Source organism: Setaria italica, chromosome V (genome assembly GCF_000263155.2).
Source record: "Setaria italica strain Yugu1 chromosome V, Setaria_italica_v2.0, whole genome shotgun sequence".
NCBI classification, from domain to species: domain Eukaryota; kingdom Viridiplantae; phylum Streptophyta; class Magnoliopsida; order Poales; family Poaceae; genus Setaria; species Setaria italica.
This window is the reverse complement of record NC_028454.1, coordinates 34,213,741-34,233,136: the sequence shown is the minus strand read 5'-3', so window position 1 is coordinate 34,233,136 and position 19,396 is coordinate 34,213,741. Positions and strand designations below refer to the sequence as shown.

At 43.5% G+C, this 19,396-nt stretch overlaps 2 protein-coding genes across 3 annotated transcripts; one reads left to right on the top strand and one right to left on the bottom strand.

Annotated features, from left to right (window-relative positions):
* Positions 1-13,895: 13,895 nt before the first annotated feature.
* Positions 13,896-19,061, bottom strand: LOC101752718. Its single transcript, XM_004969588.2, has 5 exons — positions 18,698-19,061; positions 18,186-18,385; positions 17,402-17,868; positions 17,173-17,283; positions 13,896-14,425 (listed from the first exon to the last, which is right to left on the bottom strand). Exons 1-4 carry the CDS (start codon positions 19,044-19,046, stop codon positions 17,226-17,228), a joined length of 1,074 nt encoding a protein of 357 aa, XP_004969645.2. The 5' UTR covers positions 19,047-19,061; the 3' UTR covers positions 13,896-14,425; positions 17,173-17,225.
* Positions 14,432-17,056, top strand: LOC101786868 (two pore potassium channel c). Of its 2 annotated transcripts, XM_022827109.1 has the most exons (3): positions 14,432-14,962; positions 15,075-15,889; positions 16,668-17,056. In XM_022827109.1, exons 2-3 carry the CDS (start codon positions 15,240-15,242, stop codon positions 16,810-16,812), a joined length of 795 nt encoding a protein of 264 aa, XP_022682844.1. In that variant the 5' UTR covers positions 14,432-14,962; positions 15,075-15,239; the 3' UTR covers positions 16,813-17,056. The 2 variants fall into 2 exon arrangements, with proteins under 2 accessions (XP_022682844.1, XP_004969644.1); XM_004969587.2 differs by having other exon boundaries at positions 14,432-15,889.
* Positions 19,062-19,396: the final 335 nt, after the last annotated feature.

Below are 19,396 nucleotides of genomic sequence, written 5' to 3'. Positions count from 1 at the left end.
CAAAACGTTTTACGCAAATTATTTTGACTTGACGCAATGAGTTTTCCCCCCTTTTTCTAGAGCGAATGAATGAATTCCTTGCAAATACTTTTCTAAAAGAGCAATGTGCAACGTTCGTGTCCCGAAAGTCTGAATTTTAACTTTTCAACGTTCGTGCTCTAGGCGATTGGGAGAGCAAAATAGGCTGTCTTTTTTTTTCTCAGTTCATTTGATATTGCGCATGAGAGTATTACTTCCTTTTTTGCTATATTACAGGAAAAACTCTAGATTTTTTTTTCAATGGTTTGTATACGTACTAGATTTATTACGTTCACATAGTTGTCAAAGAAAATTGAAAAGAAGCAGCAGAGAAGTATTTCAAGAAGCAAAGGAACTCCTAGCGTGCTTTATTTTTTTTAGTGCGAATCTAGGAACTCCTAGCGTTACCGTTATGAGTAGAGTAAAATCACAGCACCGCAGATTTTGACCTGACCGCCTGCTCAACTCAACGGGTCTGAGTCGCATGGCCCGCTCGCAGACTCACGGGAGCTCCACGCAGCACGTATTACGCCACAAGAAAGTGCAGTAAGCACACGTGCACGGCCTAGCGCACGAGTTTCCCCAACTGCCGGCACCATTTGGAAATTTCACGGGCTGGCGCGCGTGACGTCAGCGCCGACGTGGTCAGGTCAAACGGAGGGGGTGCGATCGAGATTCGAGAGGCCTTTTGGGGACCCGCACCACTCGGATCGGAGTAGAAGAAACTAGACGGACGACCGGTGGGGAGCGGCGCCGCGCACATGGAGGAGAGCGCGGGGGCCGGCGGTGCGGGACTACTACTGCGCGAAACGCCGATCGACCGGACGGGGAGCCGCAAGCGCGGGGAGCACGAACGGGGACGCGTCCGGCGTATAGCTGCGTGCGGCTTCGCAGCTCATACCAAAAAGGTCAACCCGCCGTTCTCCCGTCCCCTTCTCGGGCTTCTCCGTTCTGATTTTACATTATTTATTTAAGGTAACGGCGCTGAGGGAAAGGGATCGGACACCTTCTAGAAGCAGACTGCAGCATATATACGCGCCGTTATCTCCGTCGCCGATCAGCAGCGTTCACCCTCCCGTACCTCAGCTACCTCACTGGTTGCTGCGGGAATGCAGTTGTCGTCTCTGGTGTCCTACTCGATAGTAAAATGGTACATATACATATACTTAGCTGTATAATTCGACTAGGACAGGTATTCTGCACCCTTCCTTTTTCACTGTAAATTAATGTACTTATTACAAAATAATATATATATATATATATATATATATATTAAAGTGTGATGAGTATCTTTGAGAAATTGCTCCTTCAAAGTGAAAAACGACGTTATTTTGGCATACTAATCGTTAGATGAACGAGATTTATTTTGAAGCAAACCAAAATTCAGGTCAGAATAATCTAACAAAACGTGGACGTATGAGTTGAATGATCTATTGTGTACAGTACAGCGTCACAGCCGTGATGCTTCCTGCGCAAAATGCTAATTGACTGCACATGCTCAACAGGGTCGTGACCTGTGTGGATTAGGTGAACTAACCTCTTTTGTCATTTAGTCGCCTGGTACTAAGAAACTGTGAATAGCTAGATAAGCTCTTTTGTCCTTGCAGGGTGCCAGAAAAACTTGTACAGATATAATCACCTTATCGGTTCGGTCAGAAACTAAAAGACTGATGTCTACCCGCAAAAAAAAAAGACTGATGTCTTGGGCATATAGAAAAAGTCATAAAGAACAAGTTTATTTCACTGTTTGTTTCTATGCAATTAGACCTGTACCATTGTTTTTTAAAAAAAACTTCTTATTATCATACCAGCATGCTATATATGTGAAATTTTTCAATATGCCTGTGAATTATTAAAAAAAATTGCATGGCCAGCATGTGATGAGGGCGCCTTGTCTACAACCACTAGCTAGTAGTTTATTATGGCGTCCCGCAGCTTTAATAATTCTACTAATAGACATTTTAATGCAGCACTCAAGACGTAAGACGAGGTGGTAGCCTGCGTGCGCCGCAAGAAGACGACGACCGAGCACGTAGAAACACATCAGTGGACAGGGAATGAAGAAAGCCCGTGCAGCTCGATAACAGAAAGGGGAATGAAACCAGCTATATCAGGTATGCCGTATGCACGACTGGATGCAAAAGAATGGTCAAAAATAGGAACATGCCGGGGACGATCATCAGTGCATAGAAAATTGCTTGACCGCCAAAGTTTATCAGTTGCCAGGTCAAATTTGTCATATGATCGAGCGCATGGTTACAGTGTTCTTTATATATATTGTAATAGTCCTAATCCATATGGGCTATGGCTATGGGTTTGACTTCTCGATCGATGGGGAAATTACAAGGAAAAAATGATTGGAGATGCTTTCTCACCAAGCATCTTCAGCAGGACAAAAGGCGGCAGGTATATGGTGTGATGTGCACATCCCCCTCTGTTTGTTCTAACTAGCAAGATGGTCCGCGCTAATAGCGCAGGTAGCTAGTTTTTTTATGCCAATCTCTCTGAATACTTTATTTTAAAATAAGTCATTTTATTGAGTCGTGTCAGGGTAACAGACCAATATATTATCATATATTTTATTTTTATATTTTGTTATGTATATGTTTTATCAAGAATTAAAGATAAAAAATATAATATCTTAAATATAAACATATTTTTTGGTATTTACTAAAGCAACATAAAGATTTATACATTTTTCACATGACTATAATTTTTTTTAGATTTTTTATTTGAGATGTACATTTTTGTGTGCAAGTTTTTGCTATGATTAAAAAATCCTTTTATTTTAGTAGAATGTTCAATGTATACTATAGGAGTAATAATTAGAATTTAATTTTGAGTTTGACCTTTAGCTGTTATTATATCCAAATCTCCTTTCCTTTCTTTGCTCTCCAATCACCGGTTGCTACACCCCCATACATGCATGATCCCATTTCATCTTACCAGTGTCGCACATTTTTCCCATTATAAACTCTGTCATTGGGTCAGTAAATACGTTATTGTGGCTACCGAGCTATATCTTTAGTCTTTCTGCTCATCACCTCTCTCTTTCCCTCCCTCCCTCTCTCTCTCGCTTCTGTTATGAAGGAGCATTGTCCGATACGTCGTGCCAAACATTGATTATCTCTACTATTTAATACGGTTATTTTGGAATCGCCATGGGTGTTGTTGCCCTCAAGTTGCTCCACTGGATCATCCATAATGGTGTTGGATCCAACTACTATTGCATCAAATCGACGATCTCTTTATCTCCTGCTAGCACCCTGTCGCCCAATCATAGGCAACAACTACAAATCGATGAGTTTTTTGCCGAAGGACAGACGGGTTGGTTGTATTTTTTCTCATTAGTCTAGTTACGGCTGTTAGCTAATTGCTAGTGGCGGCAAAGGTCGGCAGCAAACAACAGTACACTATTGTATACATAGTTCGTTCTCTCTTGCTCTCTTGTGGCACATGAAAAACTATAACCCGTCACAGGGTGATTGTTGTGATGGTCAAGGTGATCCTTTCTCAATGTGGACGCGTGCCAATGGAGGTGACTATGATGATGATGGTCGTTGATCACTACTAAAGAAAGGATTATCACGAACAGGTCATCATTGGTGGTATGTTCCAAATTGGTGATGATGCGTTTTCACCGTCGTTTCGTGAATAGCTAGGCATGGTGGAGGTTGAAACTGGTGCTGAATATGTATATCATCACCGATTCCATCCACGAACCCGCGGTAAAAATTGGAATTGGTTTTCATCACCGGTTCATGGTATAACCCGCATGTGAACCATAGCTCTTCTACATCTTATCCGAATCTGTCCCCTTCTCTCTGTTGGCCTCCCCCTCCTCCCTTCTATCTCCACCTGCAAACCTCTCCCTCCCCCCTCCGATTCCCTCTGCTTGCATCTCCCTTCCCACCTCTCTCTAGCCCCCTCCCCTCCCCCTCCGCTCCATTTGTTGTCCCTCCACCCTCCTCTCGCCCTCACTAGTAGTGAGAAGTGGCAGCGGTGCACAAGAAGCGTACAAGGATGGCTGGCATGGGTGGCGGCGACTGCGTCGGTGGGCACCAGTGGGGGATGTAGTAACAACGATGGACACAAGTGACAAGTTGCGATAGCGGGCGCGGGCCACAACGATGGGTGTGGGTGCGAGATGCAGTGGCGATGACGGGAGCTTCATCTCCCCGTGGTACGCTTCCCCCCCTCTCCCCCCTCCCTCCCTCCAAGCTACTGCAGTGGGTGGCAGGGCTCTGGCGGTGCCTATTTCATTTTCTTAGTAGGTTTCACCCCCGGTCCATGGTCCAGCGATGGTGGGGACACTGTCACTACCGATCCAAATCTGATGGAAAGTCAAACCAGTGGTGATGTTGGGTTTAGGGCTGGCAGTGATAGGCCAGTCTGGAGAAGTGGATGGAAATGCTTAAGGTTAGTGCGGAGCTAGTCAGATTTGTCCCAAATGTTCTTCTCCTCACACGTCCCAATGACTATGGTGGCTGCCTCACTATTGCTAGTGTCGGCATGGCCCTCTTTCATAGTGATTTTATCGTAATGATCCTTCATACATATTTTTTCTCCTTCTAATCTATCGCCTACACTATAACTTTGCTGTCTCGCACAAAGTAGCGGTTTTGCATCTATTGGTGTTGCACAAAACTGGCCTGTATCTGTGATGCAAGTTGCTCCTGCCTGCATCCACACTTCCATTTTTTGAGTGTCCGATTTACACACTTTATCCTTGACGGCACACAACTTGTATATCTCTACTCTTCTGTCTCACTATTGTTCTGTCTCGTGGCCTTAGAGACGCCAACTGCAATCCATCGGAATGCTAAGTTTTTTCTCGTCTAAAAAACTACACGGACTTAAATTGGATGAGTTTTGGTCATATCACAAAAGTTACATACTTTAGTTGAGAAAAGACCAATTTATTTCCAACTATTTTTTTTGCATCCCATACTATATCTTATCAACATAGAGTTCATGGAAGATTCAAAAATGTTTTATTTCCATCATATACGATATTTTTTAGAAAATTTTCTTGTTTTATATTCTAAAATTACATAATTATTAATCGTATTGATATGAACTCTTTGATCAAATTAGTTTAGACCATTAGATTATAATAAAATCTAACAGTGTATATTATTTTTTATCCTTAACCTCCCTTTTCTCTCCTTGATTTTAATCATTCAATCAAAGTTGGTCGGAATCCGGAATCATTTTCGCTATATATCGCCTCTACAGCCCCTCCGTGCTGCAAGCAAAGCAAGCGACTGGCCAGCCAATGACAGCGAATAAATATGGGATCGACTTTTATCCACTATTTTAATAAATATATAAGCCGGGCAAAATTGGATTCTCTTGCTGACATCGTCGAGCTCTTGCCTGAAACTATCCTTCATTACCGCCAACCATGGACGAAACCATCCATCATTACCGCTGACCATGGACGAAACCATCCGTCAGTGCTATTGAGTTCATGTATATGAAAACATATGACGCTGCTCCCATTGTGCTCCTGGTGAGGGGCTCAATCCCCATGGTGAGGCTGTTGGTTCTGACAACAATTTGCCAATCTAAGGCGGTTGAATCTTTACCGGAGCACTACCACGCCGATTGTGTCTTAGTAACACTTTTAGATAAAATTCAATCTCTTATTTTATCTCAGCCTCATTGAAGAGAAATTATTGGGACCGAAATAGGTTTTTTCTAGTTCAAATGTTGATTTTCTAGTTCACGCTACAGTATTTGCGCAAAAGCTGGAGGCAAAATAAACCCTCCCAAAGAGGGTTTAAGTAGTCAGAAAGATGAGCTGCAATAAAAAAATTATTCCTCTCGTACATCACTGCAGCAGTCACTGCTTCCACTACTATATGCCCCCGGCTGCTGGCTGCTCTGCTCCACCTTCACACCAGGATTTTACACCGCGTTCGTGTTGCTGACGATGCCATGTTGTCAATCTTGATCATGCAAGCTAGGTATGCAAGAAAAAATATTTCTTGCCGTCAAGATCAATACTAATTCTTGCCGTCAAGATCGTACATGCATGGGTATTTAAGTGTGACGCAACTACTTAAACAGATTAAGAGATTCCATGTATACGTGTGAGGTTTTCTGCTTAGCTTAAAAAGATTTATTTAGAGATGTACCTACACCTACACGTAACTGAAGGTATTTTTAGCTTGGAACCGAGTCCTTCTCTATGACGTGATGTACGCATATGGGATTCAAAATAGTATCTTATTTAGTGTTCTTTATTCCAAATTTAGCTTTTTGTTAATTTTATTTTAACGTGACTCTTTGTTTATGTATTTTACTCCAGGTTTGTATGGAGTTCAAAGTACTAAATTTTCTTTATTTAATTCCAAATTTAGTTTTTTTTATCAATTGTGTTTGACATGGACCTTTTAGCTAGAGATATTAGAATTTGCTCCAATTGACACGTTGGACACATGATAGTGAACCTTATAGTTATCCCAATAGGACTAAAAAACCAACGGACATGGCAATAGGAGTCCACAATCCTATTGCCATATTGGTATTTCTTTGAAATTCTATAAATTCAGCTATTTAGTAATTGTATTTGTATGGAATCTTTAAATTAATATAGACCGTTAGATCATTATAAAATCCAACGGTGTATATTTCTTTTCTTTTTCTAATTAACGTGGGAATTTCTAAACCTTACCGGCAAATGTGGTGGTTTCTTTTAACACTATTGTATTAAGATAATAGATATTCTTGAGAGATGTGTTGGGGAAATGCCCGAGAAGCTGCATTAGAAACAAGGTTTAAACTTTGTCTTCAATTGATTCATAATGAAGAGGCTATGAGCAAACAACAATTTAGCAAATGTACAGTGTAAAGTAAAGTTACTCGGGCCTGTTTCGGTAAATATAGTGTGATATATACATTGCTAGATCTCAATATTTGCCTAGTTTTTTTTCAAATGACCGGTGGTTATTTTTTTAAGGGAGGTTGTTTGTTTCTTTTAGAATTTTTCTCAAATAGATAAATTCTTTTAGTCTAATTAAGACATTTTTTAGAGTTATTTGTTAAGTAGCCAAGTTTTTTTAATGTTGGTGGGTGATTCTTGGTTCCTAATTTATTCCCCCTCGCGGATTGTACAAATTATACTGCAAAATACCTTCGTCTAATTGATACAAGAATTATGAAGAAGAAGAATATCCTCGGCCATTTTAGATAATTGTTGAAAAAAGAATTGACACCCTCCAGATCGATCGTTCTTGCACAACACTGCATAGTGGTAGTACTGTATGCACTGGTCACTGGTGTGATGTCACAGAAATGCGACTACGAATAACCGAGCACCACGCTTTTGCTCATTATTCTCTTGTTTGCTTGGCGCCATCACAACATCGTACTTGATCGTTAAGATTTATGGGTAATGGTCGTTTTCTGTTGTTATTATATGAGCTGATGACGAACATCAACTTTCGTCGGAACAAATAAACGAACACAATCAAAAGTCGTCGCTCGCTTTTGCTTCCGGGTCTGGCCCTCCCTTTCTGGAGTCTGAAAGGATCAAGCTAGATAACGATCGTTCATGGGTTTGGACAGCTGACCGCATTGGTATGATTCACGGAGCTAGGAGTGCCGTAGTGGCGATAGCCGATCAGAGACCGTCGGTGTCACGGGTGATATCCATGCGATACTTTAGCCGCGCGCCGCAGAAATGCAACGGTGCCCGCCATCACGTGCGTGTATATATTGTATATTCCTTTAGGCCCCGTTTGGATCATTGGAATTGAATTCCATCCTAATAATCATAATTTAGACACAAATTAATTAAGCTAATATAATTGTATGTGGAATATAGTTGTATATTATAGTTGGTGATATGGGAAAGATACTTGTATGCTGCACTTCTACTATAGAGAAGCGAGTCCAAGAGCGTGCTATAAGAATTGAATTCCATTCTAATAACCATAATCTATAGAATCAATTTCCATCTCCCACCCCATGAATTTAAGATAGGCTTATATCTAAATTTTGGAAAGTTGTGGAATGCCACATTCCAATATAAATTAGCCTACTCCATTAAATAGATTCCAATTCCTTCAAAATGAAGGAACCCAAACGGGACCTTAGTGTATAGTGTAGAAGTCGCTGTTTTTATGTTAGGCCGAACCTTTTAGTGCCTTTCAATTTCTTTTTAGAAAAAAAAACACTATGCTTCCTTGGCATCCAAGGTATGCTCGAGCTTGACCCCATGCATGTTGGTCCTTAATTGTTGATTTCCCATGCTGGATGCTGGTCAAACACTCAAGCGCACTAGCTATTTGGTGAGATAATAAACTAATGGTATCCTGCTTATCGTGTGCTAAGACGCCTGATGATTTTCTTCGTCATATCTCCGTTTTTAAATATATAACCGTTTAGAACAAGCTCGTTAATTCAAAATAAACTAATTTGTTTGTCTAAAGCGGTAGCTAGGAATGAATATATACTGACGAACGAAGAGCCCGCGCAGATGGATTTTGTCTCATGCGCATGCACACCACGGCCCCACCTTCTTTTTTATCAGGGCATGCATCTGAATCGAAGATGCTGGTCCAGCAGCCAGCTTGGTCGTCAAGGCTCATGCTTCGCTCCCAAGGAGAGGGCAAGTGAAGAGGAGGTCAACTTGATTAAACTAAACTAACCCTAGCTTTCAACTGCAAGAATATCTTTAGCATCATCATTCCCCATCGTTCAACCAGCAGCTAGCTAGCAGCAGCGAAATTTGAACCGGGTGCACGTACGGTTATTTAATTCTCAAACGCACAGCGTCGTCCCGTCCACCACAGCGGCATCTGATCCGCGTGCATGCGCGCAGCTCCGTTGATCGAGTGGATTAATGCCTCGCGGCTTTGCTAGTGATCTCGCCGTACGAGCAGCCACATGACTGCACAGCATCCTGTGACCTCTAATCCCGTCTTACGGGGGCATCGAATTAAGCGCTGATGAGAATCAAACGGATACGGCAGTACACCCCTGATCACGATTCGCGCGCACTTGTCCGAATCATCCTATAATTTGACCTCATGCTGATGGCATCTCGAGGTGTCGTCGTCTCTTCGCTGTTTTTTTTTCCCTCCCTCCCGCTAACACCAAGACCTTCTAGAAAGAAGCGCAGCGTAGCTAGCTGTCTGCGCCTCTGTTCATCACGGCTTCATGCTGGTGGCACTATCATGGTGGTTGGAAATAAAGCCTGCAATTTTATTTTTTAAAAAGGATGGGAACAGCACGAACGCACGTCACATGCTCGATCTACTATAGCACAAGTTGCTGCTGCACCAAGATCGCACAGCCACAGGGAAAAACAAGTTTAGTTACGGGATGTCATGTTTATGAGTTATTTTTTTCCCTCTGCACAAAGTTGCACACACGTAGTACTCTTAGGCCTTGTTTAGTTGGGGAATTTGGGAGGTGCCAAATTACTGTTACAGCACTGTAGCACACTGTAGCGTTTCGTTTGTATTTGTGAATTATTGTCCAAATATTGACTAATTAGGCTCAAAAGATTCGTCTCGCAAAGTACAACAAAACTGTGCAATTAGTTTTTAATTTCATCTACATTTAGTACTCCATGCATGTACCGCAAGTTTGATGTAACGGGGAATCTTCTTTTTGCATAGTATCAAAGTTGGGAGTTGGGAGTAACTAAACATGGCCTTATATAGACAACCTAGCCCAAGATTCATGGTGGGACCCACGGAACTCGGAAAGTTCCACGGACGGAAAGGAAATTGAAGTTTGTTTTGTTGTCAACTTATAAATGACTAGCAAGCCATGCGTTGCTACGGTGAAACGACATTGCTTAGCGCGTGATATTTTTATCATGTTGTGTAACTTTTTTATTCTAGTACTATTGAATTTTCTATACATGCAGGGGCGGATCCACCATACAACGAGTGAGGGCACACATGCCGTCTCTCAAATTCTAACACTGTAGCAGGTCGTCACTCAGTCTTTGAGTTAGGTCCACCCTGCATACATGTTTTGTTATTTTTCAAGCCAATAAATAATCCTAACGTTTGGAAATTAAATATGCACCTAGAAATTAAAAGATCTTAATACTAAGTATGGATACATGTAATTTAATTTTGTGAAGTTCAATTCATTTGAATAACTCTCGCTCAATGCATCGCAGCGTGAGGGTGTGTTTGGTTGAGCTGTGGCTTTTGAAAAAGTAGTTGTGAGCTGCGGGCTGTGCAAAAGCTGTTGTAGGTTGTGGGCCGTGAGAAAGATGAAAGCCATTTGGTGAAACAGCTGTGGCTTTTTGGAAACACTTACGAACGGACCCCACATGCCATTCATAGTCCACCCCACTCAACTCTCTCCCTCTAACTGACAAGCGGACCCCACTCGTCAGCATCTTCTTCCTCTCTCTCGCATCTCGCAACGGCGTGGTGGGCGGCGGCGCGGCAAGCCAGCCCGCGTGGAGGGGCCACGACGCAGTAGCCAGAGCGGTGGCCGATGCGGTGGGTGGCGTTGCCGGCCCCGAGTTGCGCCGCTACCGAGAGAGGAGGAGACCGAAGTAGGGCGCCATCGGGAGATGAGCAGGGGGTGGAGAGTAGGGGCCCGCCACCTTAGCCTCGCCCGCGATGGAGATCCCGCCAGGAGGAGAGCAGGAGGCCGAGAGCAGAAGGCCTCCGGGGCGCCGCCGCCAGCGTTGTCGCCGAGCATAGCAACACTAGCAGCGCTGCGGCCGCCACCACCGTCGCGGCCAGCTCTACCAGGCCGGCCTTCTCCAGCTGGCCCTTGGCCACCCGCCACGTTGGGCACTTCAGCGCCACCTCCTGCTCTCCGCTGGCCAGGAGAGGAGGAAGGGACCGGAGAGAGGCGCCGTTGGGAGGATTGCAGGGGGTGGGGAGGAGGGGGCCGGAGATGGAGCGGCGCCGGGCATGTGGAGTGACGGCGGTGGAGGTCACCCGCGGACGGGAATAGAAGGGAAAAACCGAATTGGTATCTCACAACCAGTGGTAAGTGGGTTATTTTTTCAAAGTTGCCCACCTCCACAGCCGGAGAAAGCAAGGGGGAAGCTGCTGTAAGTTTTGTACCGAGGAAAAGTAGCTTTGGCCCAAAGCACTCATGGGTTTGCCACACCTTTGGTTAACTTTTGGCTTTTTGAGAAGCAAAAGCAGGTTGGAAAGCCCAACCAAAGAGACCCTAAGAGCTACCTCACTCATCTCCCATCAACTAATGCAAAAACTTACACAACTATAGGGATTCAAAATTTCCGATAAACTAAATAGTTAAGCAACTCCGTCAAACTCACCCCTTGCCTGCTCGATTGCTCCGCTTGGACAACTCGCTAGCGTATCCATGTGCACGCGCGGCCGTCGCGGCTTGTCCATGCCGGCATCCCTGACGTGGAACGGCAGACAGCGCCTTCCGTGCTACCTCCTCCGTCTCCCTTCATCACCGTCTTGGTCGCGTTGGTTCCTGTCGCAGATTTAGATAAGGAGTTGGAAGGACCAGGAAGGGGTCAAGAGGGCTTGATAGACAAATGGGTCGACAATAACTGTTTACTTTTGCCAAAAACCAACCCAAAACTATCTCCGAGCCTGATAATAAGCAGAGTCATTATCAGTACGGCACATATCAACTCGATTACGGATTTCTAGAAGCGACGTACCAAGAATTATGGCAGAAATGTTACTCGCTTTAATATTAAAGTAGAGGCTAAGTAGAGATAGAGATATATATACTGTGTTGTATACAAAGTAGGACAGGCCTGCAACGAGGGAAACTAGCTTTCCCACGTGTACCGTAACAGCAGTGGCACCGACGCACCGTGCTCGTCTCTGGTCGCCGTCGCCGCTGACACGCCGTGTACCGGTACATTTTTCCACCGATCCGTTCGCCTTCTCCGCTTTTTCATCTTTTCTTTTCTTTCTTTCTTTCTTTCTTTTTGAGAGAACTGGGTTGCAATTTATTGATTCAGAGAAACAAACTTCTTTACAGGGACATTCTTGATAACAAAAATTGCCTTTTAATCCTTGCAAAGACCTCCCGATGTTCTTCGTCACCGGAGAACAGAGCCACCACTCGACGTCGAAATAAACGCCACTTCAACTTCGACGAAGAAGCTTTCCATTTTGATGCCACATGAGCCGGCACAGAAGATGTGCACCTGAATCGTTGAACGCTCAGGCAAAACTTTGCCAAGATTACAGGATCGGACGCCACAAGCAATGCCGATGACCCCACAACACCCAACAACAAAGTAACCCTAAGGGAGATTAACCAACCCGATTTCTTAGCAGGTAGAAGGAAAACCTCACAGATCCATTTTCGGAGACAGCATCACCATCGCCGGAAGCGTCCTGGAAGGACAAAAGATCTGGACAGCTACATAAAACCACTGGGAATACATTCCTCCATTGCCGTAAGCATCCTGGAGGGATAAAAGATCCGGACAGCTACATAAAGCCACCGGAATACATTCCTCCATACTCCAGCAACCATACCGTGGATTATGAGATCAGCGTCGACGTTGTTATCATGGGCCCCGATGTGAACGGCCCTCTAGCTGAGTTGGTTAGGTGGCCCTAGGAGCATTCCTCAGGTCATGGGTTCGACTCCCCGTGGAAAAATCCCCTCGTCTGTCCCACGCCAAAGTATAGGTCTAAGACCCGGCCCAGGTTGTTGGTCGTCTCGCACGGGCTACGATGCCGCTATGTACTTCACAAAATGCCCGGGGCTATCTTCCCCGCCGCAGGTCGAGTTTTTATCATGGGCCCTAATGGTGTGGAGAAGCTCACGGAGGATTTGAACATCGACGCAAAAGGAAATCTCGAAGAAAATATCATTATGCTTAATCTCACGCATATAACACCATCATCGAGCACCACAAACACAACAGCCACCACCAGAACCATATCACCAATGATAGAAACAACAGCTAAGAACCTCAGAAGGAAGCAAAAGACCTTACCGCCGACACCACACCAAGGCCTAAAGACGATGACGGCATCCGAGCTGGCGATAAGGAACACGAAATCCCTGTTGGAGCTGACCATAAGGAGATTTATTATAGACTAATAGCTATCCTAGAACCTATATATACACCGTCCAGCCAAGATCCTCAATCCCCTCAACCACCAGAAGCTAAAGAGGCTCGCTGAGATGAGGGGATCGAGAAGCTCACCGGCGGGAAGAACTGGAACCGGCGGAGCTTTCTTTTCGCCCTCTCTCTTCTATAGCAAAGAGATAAGGATGGACTGCTACCAAACATGAATCTTTCGATTCATTTGGCTCTCCCGCTCTTTTTTTTCTCGTTTGCTATGTATTATGGCTATTTTCATATTTTTTTATGTAATGAGCCTATCCTCTCTCCCGTAGCTTGTCTTTTTTTTTTTTTAGGAAGGCGAAGACTTTTTTCTGTTCGAGTACGCGAACTTCTCGTTTTGTCAAGGAAACAAGAAGCTCGTAGTCAGGCCCACAAAGGCGCAGTGGCCTTGCTGTGAGTGATTTCACCTCCCCCACGACAACCCACGGCCCAGGCACAAAATGCGTACCGGGCCAACCATGGAGTAGGATGATCATGAGTCGACGAAAGCCCGTACTAGTGGAGCGGGCCGTCTTCTCTCGGTTTCTCTTGAGATTCAGAAAGATCCAGAAAATAACATTGGGCCAAGAATGTGCAATGAGATGTTCCACGAGAAAATAACGTGTCAATCGAAGCAGGAATTGACAATCCAAAGATGTTCCACCAGAAGTCAATCCCTCCCTCCTGTGTGCACAATCTGATCTGGTACTCGATGAATTGCTCAGGCTGCGTATATGTTGGATAGTGGATACAGAAACTCAATGACAAATTTCATCATCTTCATCCTTGTCAGAAAGCCTGAAGAATAAGCATACTGATACTGTTCTGTGAACGCTAAATTGTCTCGTTTAATGAAAATGGAACAGTGCAACGATGCCTCTGTTAATTGAAAAGAAGAAAGCTTAAAAAATGGCCTGCACTTATAAATTCTCCGGTCTCGAGGCTAAATCTAGACACAGTATTACAATTTTGACGACTTCATTCCCTTCAGACGTATGCACGCAGAGACAGTTGCTCGAGAACAAGATTGCCTTCAATCAAGGTCCATATACACCTATACAGATAACGACTACTCGCAGAAACGGAGATGATCATCAACCAAGTTCCTTCGATGAAGATCTTTCAACTTGGAAAGCTTTTCAGTCAGTGCGATCTGTACTGTACATCACCGACATCCAGATCTCAGCACAGCAACAAATCTGCATGTTTCTGTCCAGAAAAGAAGGCAACCCCGCCAGTTGTAGGGTGGAGTCCTGCATAATATGCCACTGCCTCAAATCAAGTGGATCACCCCAAGGGCGGAAACCAACTTGCAAGGTCAGACTGTTGATAAGCCATTGTCAACTTGGATACCTGCACCAAAACGTAACACCAAATTTAATTCACGATCACGTATTTAGTGCACCTGCAGTGAACCAACTGGTGACTCGGTGCTTAATATCCCAGCCACAACACGGGGATGACGAGATAAAACTAATAGTGCTATTTCAGATATCAAACAAAAGAATATGACTGCCATTTCTTTCCCTTTCATTGGTTGCCTCTTGCATCAGCTACCATGCAAGATACTAGAAACTACACGATATAAGTGTTGCAATAAATAAGAAAGATATGTTTCAAGATATGATGTACTCCCACTCTTTCATCCCAGAAACGTCAGGGAAGTGTACACCCCTGAATGCCTGATGTTCATCACTTCCCTCGACAAGAGCCCGGCAGAACCACCATGGATATAAAATGATGATCCAGCCTGAGAACTGCAAGCTGCAACAAAGTGACTCAAAGCTCCAATATGTCTTCCATGGAAGAGCCTCTGCTACCTTTGGTCCAGCGCGACCAAAAGTACACTTCCAAGAAAGACAGAAGAAGATCCTGTGATGTTCCAAGCAGGTGCGCAACTTCCTTTTGCCCAAAAAGTAATTGCAAAGCTAACTTCAATACTCCCAATCATTTGCCGCCCACTAATGAAAATACCAATATGGTATCCCCATCAAATATCCAGCGTGTGCACTCTTCACCTTCTATATTCACATCAAGCAAAGAGACACCCTATGCAGATGAGATTGATTACCAAAGTCATGCTACTACTGCACAATATACACCATCAATTGCAAGGCAGGCTATTGTCAGTGTCATCTTGTACATCTCAATAGGGGTCCTTGTGTACATGACAAATGTTGAAGGCTTCAAGGGAAAATCCACATTCAAGCTAGTGGATGCCCTTTACTTCACCATCATTAGTTTGTGCACAATAGGATACGGTGACATAGTCCCTTGTACTAACTTCACAAAGGTGTTCACATGCTTGTTCCTACTAGTTGGTGTTCGTTTTGTTGACATTATGCTAAACGGACTGTTGACAAATGTACTGGACAAGCAGAGGGCAGTTCTACTTAGCACAATGGATGATAACAAGCTCAACAAGGTGTTTGATACCTATATGATTGATGCTAAACAGAAAAGATCAAGAGGGAGGATGAAAGTAATGCTTGCACTAGTGGTTGTAGCAGGCACTATCTCAATTTGCACAATCATAGTGCATGAAGTGGAGGGCCTAAGCTGGATCGATAGTTTCTATTTATCAGTCATTTCTGTTACGACAGTTGGATATGGGGACAAAAGCTTCTCAACAACAGCAGGAAGGCTCACTGCCACTGTGTGCCTGTTGATAAGCACTTTGGCAGTTGCGAAGGCCTTCTTGTTCCTAACAGATCTAAGGATGGACAGAAGAAACAGGCGGACTACAAAATGGATCCTCCAGAAGAAAATGGACAATGAACCACTTGTCACAGGCCTAGACAACGATCCTGCTGTAAGGTATGCTACAGTTTTTCTTGAAAATTTATTATTCAAAGTTGCCTTTCAACAACTAATACCTGAAAGTTCTAAAAAATGATTAATACCTGAAAAAGAATCAACTTTTTCAGAGCAACTCAACCCCTAATCTGTTGCTTATCTTTACTTCAATGATTAAATACTATGAAGTTTGTTTATTTAATGACGCGTACTTTATTAAATTCTTATTACATGACAAAGAGCCAATAATTTGTTGTTCCTTCTACCAACAAGGCACTGAAGTTATATATATAACACAAAAGGACGGTTATAACACTGTTATGGATGATAAGACTTCCTAAGAAAATAAGTTTTCTTTTTTAAGACAATAGAAATATTACTGTGAAGGTAGTATATGCGCTGAATATACAACTTTAAAAGCCTGCATGCACTAGTAAATAAAAGAACCTCTATAACGAAATATGCTTCCTGACAACCATCTCTACAAACCAAACCCTTTTCTTGTTTTTGATGAAACTAGGCCCAAAATGTCCTAACTTAAAAAAAAAAGCAGTAGAGACAGTGGGTGACACTAACATTCTATAATTAGATAGACAGGGCACGGTTACATGGCTGTGATGAACGGGCATGACCATCAACACCTCACTGCCCTAAATAAAATTTACTTTCTTTGCTCACAGCTCTTATAATCTGAAAGTATGCTATCTTTATGTTTCTTATAGTGACTGTGTATTTCATATTCAAGTAATATAGTTGTCAATGGTCACTCATTAGCAATCTTCTTGCTCCTATGCAACAGCAAATCAGACTTTGTGATCTACAAGCTCAAGGAGATGGGGAAGATCGATGAGAAAGACATTGCAATAATCTCCGACCAGTTCAATCAGCAAGAGTTTGGAAAATGTGAAAGGATCCCTCTTGTAGATATAATTGGAAAACTATGAATCTAGTATAAGTTACTATTAACTACGAATATCCCATATCACAATGACAGACCTCCTCCTACACATTGCCAAGTCGCACATGTATGTGTGACATATTTAATACCCTTGCCTATCATGAGTATTCAAATACATTATCTGTTGCAGTTTAAGTCAAATATGAAAGTTGTGCATTGTTGTATTGCAGTTGAACTAAAAGTTCAAGAGCTGGTCGACAGCATTCATATCCAGAATGGAAAAACAAATTGTAAAGTGTATAAGATACAGGAAGAAACACAAAGAATAACAGACAATATGCATTAAAGACACTTGAGATAGTTTCATACACAGGAGTACAACTGAAGCAACAGAGAGCAAACTTACCCATCAAAGAGATGATGGCGGATGCCACCAATACAATGATTTGTGGTTTGCTATCATCTCAAGTCTCCAGATTCAGTCTCTTTTACTGTCAGATCCAAAATCCTTGCAATCCTGAAATAGTTAGTTAATCTAATGAAGCCCAACCATATCTTGTGCAACGATGAAATGACTATTAGAATGGAAAATTTTACACACTTTCAATTTATCAGGTTTTGCATCAAAGACTCACCTTTCTCTAGTTTCCTTTACAAGCATCTGTATGTCAGACAATCTTTGCCACTTGTCATTTCTCTGCTTCTCGCTGCCCACCTCATCAACTGATTGGGAACTGATGAACTGTTCAATTTCATATTCTAATGATTTCATCTGTAAATCAATATGCTCTAGAAATCCATCATATGAAGAAGTATTCTTTATGCTGTTTGCTGGGTCAGGATCATTTAAAAATGAGAAGCCATCGGCCATCCGAAATGCACTTTGCTCATGGTAACCAGTCATGCTTGCATGTGCCTCATTTCTCAACTCAAAAGATTCCTTTTCAACTGATTTTAGACGAGAATCGCAACTCTCAGCCCCATTGACTCCATCATTGACTGTACTGGAGAAAACCCTTATCATGTCATCAGAGTTTTCACTATTAGACATCCCAGGACGCAATGCATACTCAATTAACATGTTCTGCTTTATCGAAATTGCCTGAATCCAAAAAAAAAAATACTCATTGTAGGATTGTGCATACAATAAGATATATGAACAGAAATTTAAAACAATCAGTTCCTGACTAATGGACATGTCATATATGAGCTTGTTATATGCCATAGTTGAAGCAAACACTTGTTAATTTCAGGTGTGATGATCAGCAGAATCAACGCATGAACAGTGTGAGATATAAATGGCCAAGAATGGTTTGGGAGGTAATTTTGAGTTACTGTCATGAAGTTAAGAGAACACACGGCCTTTTAGGAAAAGAAAGAAGTCATATTTTACATGATAATAAAAGCCCATGTTATCACCTCACTAATCTTTGCCGAAAGCTTGTCAAGTACTTCAATGCGCTCTTTAATGTTCTCCAGGGCTTTGGTCAATTTCTTCTTCTGCACAAGTAAATCCACAGCCTCGTTCTCTTTGCCCATTCGGACACTGGTTGCGGCTCGTTTCTTAAGATTCTCAGCAGCCTCGGTCAATCTCACAAGCCTCACCCTCGCGCTATTTGCTATGATAAAATAAAGGGCATAAAATTTGTTACAAGGGTGGTGGGCAGTTGAGCAGATGCTACAGCATGCACACCATGTTCACATCCACAACCACAAGTCCCATCCTCTGATTACGCTTACGCATCACTACATCAGGCCCATCTAAGATGGCTAGGTCGAAAACACAAGTCCCTAGAGATAAATCAGACTTCACTATGGGAGCCATACTTGTTGTAGCAGAAAGTAGCAGAAAAATTGGAGGGTAAAATAGTACTGAACATACACCCGTTCCATGAACGCAGCACTGAACATTCCAGTGATAGCCATGTTACCTTTGGATTGGGTAAGGTCGGCTTCGGCGTGGAGCTGGAGGAGCTCCTCCCGCAGCCGCCCGAACGTCGGCGGGGCCCTTTCTCCGCTGACTCCGCTAGACGCCGCCAGGACGACGGCGAACCGCGGAGGGGTCGCCCTTGGGCGCCTCCTCCATCCGACCAGGGCAACAGGCGGCCGAAGCAGCGGCACCACTGGCGGCGGCGCGACGGCGAAGGCCATCTCCGTCACGGGCCACGCCCACCAGTGCTCTCTCTCGTCGGCGTCGCGGCGGTCTCTCTCACACCGGTGGCGGTGGGCTCTGGGCTGCGTGGGCTGGGCCACTACGGTCTGGAAGCGGAAAGCTCCCATTACGTAACATTCCCCTAAAGACGTATTGCCACGTGTTCACGTCATGTCCAGCAATCTCCCGCGACACGCTGCATCTCCGGAACTGTAGCTTGAAGAGTTGAGGTCATGATTCTCGTACACATGCCGGTAGGTGCAAGATTGCAAATGCAAGGCAAGAACGATGGATGCTGTGCGCGTATGTATATCTCGCGCGCGCTAGCTTTGGAGTTTGGACCGTTTGGTTGCTTGGCCTCATCTGACATTACGATCCAAAGGTTACATTTTACAGGGCTACAGGAGTACACAGACAGGTTTCAATTCACCGAATTCTCAGAATTTTTTTTATGAAACGAATTCTCATACTTTCAATT

Excerpts from the sequence above, each read along its gene's own strand:
- LOC101786868 (XM_004969587.2), top strand. The coding sequence starts at position 14,865 with ATGTCTTCCATGGAAGAGCCTCTGCTACCTTTGGTCCAGCGCGACCAA. Across the intron at positions 15,890-16,667 it reads GACAACGATCCTGCTGTAAG|CAAATCAGACTTTGTGATCT; the intron begins GTATGCTACAGT and ends CCTATGCAACAG.
- LOC101752718 (XM_004969588.2), bottom strand. The coding sequence starts at position 19,046 with ATGGGAGCTTTCCGCTTCCAGACCGTAGTGGCCCAGCCCACGCAGCCC. Across the intron at positions 18,386-18,697 it reads CGACCTTACCCAATCCAAAG|CAAATAGCGCGAGGGTGAGG; the intron begins GTAACATGGCTA and ends ATTTTATCATAG. Across the intron at positions 17,869-18,185 it reads TTTCGGCAAAGATTAGTGAG|GCAATTTCGATAAAGCAGAA; the intron begins GTGATAACATGG and ends TTTTGGATTCAG.